The sequence below is a fragment of the Anopheles bellator genome, chromosome 1 (genome assembly GCF_943735745.2).
Source record: "Anopheles bellator chromosome 1, idAnoBellAS_SP24_06.2, whole genome shotgun sequence".
In the NCBI taxonomy this organism is placed as follows: domain Eukaryota; kingdom Metazoa; phylum Arthropoda; class Insecta; order Diptera; family Culicidae; genus Anopheles; species Anopheles bellator.
Window position 1 is genome coordinate 1,408,530 of NC_071285.1, and position 3,799 is coordinate 1,412,328.

Sequence of the window (3,799 nt, forward strand, 5' to 3'; positions counted from 1 at the left end):
GCATCTCAAACGTACGCCTCTTAGGTTTCGGAAGAGATTGGTCCACAGTGGGACTTTTGAGCCAGCATTGGCCAAAAGTCGTTAAGACGCATAAGATACAGCTCTTTAGGTTGGCCTTACCATTTTAAAACAAATCAATAGTTTGACAAACAACAGTTTAATTCGACTGAGGACTGACACTAATAAAGGGTTTTAAAAAGAAACACACTGTTTCAACTACCTCAGTAAAATTTTGACCAATATTGGCCGCGCCTTCGTCCAGTCTACACTAACTTCTCAACAACAACTTTAATAACATTTATACGTTTATTAATCTTCCTGTTTGTAGATCTCTCGGATGTTTCCGTACACTATGTGCCGTACGCAGTATTGCCCTCCAATACGATTGCCGCGTCTGCTGGTAAAGTGATTTCATCTCTTCCAACAATGGAGCTAAAACCGTGCAACGAAAAACGTCGTAAAATCATGGGCGTTTTGCTCAGCTCACCGTTACTTACCCTTCTGTGTAGTCAGTTTGCATTGAGGAAGTTATTACTTCAAAAACAGCCGGCAGTGTTGGGAAGACAGACGAGAGTTTAATTGACTGCGCTGTTTTGTTGAAGTTCAACACTGCGACGATCGTGCTCACGTTCTCAAGGTGTCGCTTGATTACGATAATATTGTCTCCGATCATCTGCAAATCGGTCGACCCCTCACGCAACGTCCGTTGCTTGCGCAAGCGCACCAGAGCTTTGAAAATTTTCACGTGCGAGCGAGGCGCCGATTTTTGTGCCTTGTAGTTCAGGCTTCTGTAGTTCGAAGCCACCGGTAGCCAAGTGGTGCGATTGCTGGAAAATCCTGCACTTACAGAGTCGTCCCATTGGAATGGAGTACGCACCGGGTCGCGACTGTAGAGCATATAGTCCTTCGGATTGGAGTTGCAGGCCGCAGGATCGATTGTGTCCTTCCACGAAATGTAAACATCCTCCATTGCTAGTTCATCTCCGTTGTACGTAACCGCAATACCGGGGAGCACATTGAGGGCGATTTGGTACAGATCTGCCCGAGCTACACCCAATCGGCTCGATACTCTCCTGTTATCGTGATTGCCCAGCTGCGAGAAACAAACAAGGATTAATCTCCCATCTTTCGGTCATTTTTCTGAAAGCCAGCTCCATACCACCCAGTTCGAGACGCGATTCTCTGGCACAACATCTAACCAACGCTTGATATTGTCGTAAAACTGTTTTCCCGTCGTATCCTTGAAGGTATTGCTCAATACCTCAAAATTGAACGGTACGTGTGCGCCTTCAGCATTATTGTCACCAAAGAGACGAATTATGTTCATTAGCGGCGTGTATGCTTCTGCCATCAGCACAATGTCGTCTGAATTATGGGCAGCTTTATAGTCATCGATAACCTTGCGCCATTGGTAAACCATGTCGAACGTGGCATCGAGATTTTGAGTATGGGTATGGATCAAATAACCGGGATTGGCCGGATCATCAGTTGTATGGCTCCGTTCTTCGTCTGGATATACGCCATTGGCGGCTTCGGTTTCAAATAGATACGGAACAGCATCAATACGGAATCCATGAACACCTTTATCCAACCAGAAGGTGAGCACATCTTTCATTTCTTTCACCAGTGCCGAATTCCGGTAGTTCAGGTCGGGTTGCTTGACCAAGAACTGATGCAAATAATACTCTTGGCGAACATCATTCCACTCCCAGGCTGATCCTCGGAAAACACTTATCCAGTTCGACGGTGGTACACGAGTTCCATTCGGCAAAAGTTTGCCAGGGCTCCACACATAATAGTCCTTATAGGTGGGGTCTTTGTTTACGGATTTGATGAACCACTCACTTTCGTCACTGCTGTGGTTTGGCACAAAGTCCAAAATTAGCTTAAGACCTTGATTCTTGCATTCAGCCGCCAGCCTTTCTAAATCTTCTATCGTGCCAAACTCTGGGTGAATGTCGCGGAAATCGGAAATATCGTATCCAAAGTCGGCCATGGGTGACTTGAAGATCGGTGACAACCAAATCGCATCAACACCCAGCTCGTGGCGCAAATAGGAAACTTTTTCCATGACACCACGCAAATCGCCAATCCCGTCTCCATCACTGTCCCGGAATGAGCGCGGATAGATTTGATAAAAGTTGGCATGCTTCCACCAATGCTCATCGGCCAGAAACCCTGGAACTAACGGTAGTATAACCACGCACAGCACCACTTTCCACATTTTTATCGTTTCCACTCGTTGCTCACTAAAGAACTAGACATTAAATCGTTCCATGGGTGCTTATTTTATACCCTTCGCTGACGCTTTTGATAAGTATTTGCTTGCTGTGAAGCAAAACAAAGAGTAAAAACGATTGATGACTTGTGAGATGTTTGCTGGTTGATAAGCATGAAGTTCAATTTTGTGTTTCCTGTCTCTCACGGGCTGCGACACCTAAGCTCATTGTTACGGCAACCTATTAGCGCCGGCACCTTCCTCATCTGGCTGAAACGTGCAACCGTTTCCGAGTTATTTCGATTGTGTATTTACCGCAATCACGGTGCATTCGTCGCTCAACCTTGCTGCAACTGAAGTGCACTCGAGCCACGTTTGCGGTTGAAGTGGATAACAAACAAAAACACATTTTTTCATTACATTGAAACCGAAGAACGAAAAACATAATCATTAGTTTGCGTTAGATAACTTTCTGTTTGGCATAAGTTCTGTGTGATTAAGAGGCTGCCGTGAATCAGCTCTCCTATGAAGCTCTGAATTTAAAATTGAAGCTGCGAACATGTAATTAAGTATTCTTCCTTGCGATATACCATTGTATCGCTCGAGTTTATTTCTTTTACATTAAAATAGTCATCAAACAGTCATCAAACAGTCGACCGCCAGCGGTGGAAAGGTTCCTTGGAGCAGGTAAAGCCCACTCGGCGGTTGTAGCCGGATTAAGTAAGTAAGTAAGACCGTCCGTTGGCCGGAGTGACGAATTCGATTTTATACTCCAACCGGCCGAGATCCATTAGACACTTCCTTCACGCCGGCGTTTCTCCTTCACCACCCGCTGGAGGGCATAAAATCTTTTTACGATACTCGGCGACTACATTTTTCATCGTCAGCGCGGCGCGGCACACAATTTCTAAATGGTTTCTTGACGACGCCCCAAACACACACAAAACTGGGTGAGATTTTCCACCGAAAAACAAAATGCATCCGAACCGATTTCGACATCCACGCAGCAGCATCGGCACTTCGGTTTGTTTTCCGTCCATTTTTTGCCTTTAATTCATTTTCGAATTACTTCCGGCACCGATCGGTCGGGAGGGGGAGCGTTAAAATTCAAAGCATAGCTTCCGATTTTCCGCGGCCGGAAGGTTTCCTTCCCCCCCCGGGTGCCGGAATGGGCGCCTAAGAAAACAGACGGAGATAATCTCCCGCGATGCACGTAGCCACGAGGTGTTGGCGAAGGAAAAATTTTAATTAATCGGCGTCCGAGAGTGAGAGAAGAAAAAAAACCCCGGGATGCCGAGAAAGGCTCCATCGATCGCGGACCGAACAGAACATAACGGGGTGCTATCGGCGCCTCGGTTCGAGAGCAGATGGAAATTCATACTCCGTCGGGCGGCTGATGGGTGAGCAAATGAGCCCTCCGCTGGACGGTGAATTTAGATGGAAAAAGTTTTATTTGCTTTTCGCCAAATCCACCATATATAACCCTTTACGAGACGTACGTGCCGCGCCTGACGATTCGCTGCTGGTCCGGGCCGCTGATGATCATCGTCCGTCCGTCCGTCCGTAGGAACTGCTCCGATG

General features: G+C 46.6%; 1 protein-coding gene across 1 annotated transcript; it reads right to left on the reverse strand.

The window, feature by feature from the left end:
- Positions 1–292: 292 nt before the first annotated feature.
- Positions 293–2,241, reverse strand: LOC131205878 (probable maltase). Its single transcript, XM_058198168.1, has 3 exons — positions 1,160–2,241; positions 498–1,093; positions 293–432 (listed from the first exon to the last, which is right to left on the reverse strand). Exons 1-3 carry the CDS (start codon positions 2,222–2,224, stop codon positions 351–353), a joined length of 1,743 nt encoding a protein of 580 aa, XP_058054151.1. The 5' UTR covers positions 2,225–2,241; the 3' UTR covers positions 293–350.
- Between the last annotated feature and the right edge of the window lie 1,558 nt (positions 2,242–3,799).

What these genes read in the sequence shown, in the direction of transcription:
- LOC131205878 (XM_058198168.1), bottom strand. Translation starts at nt 2,224, where the DNA reads ATGTGGAAAGTGGTGCTGTGCGTGGTTATACTACCGTTAGTTCCAGGG. An exon ending in ATCGCGTCTCGAACTGGGTG is followed by an intron (nt 1,094 to 1,159) that starts GTATGGAGCTGG and finishes TGTTTCTCGCAG; the next exon opens with CTGGGCAATCACGATAACAG. An exon ending in CAAACTGACTACACAGAAGG is followed by an intron (nt 433 to 497) that starts GTAAGTAACGGT and finishes GCACGGTTTTAG; the next exon opens with CTCCATTGTTGGAAGAGATG.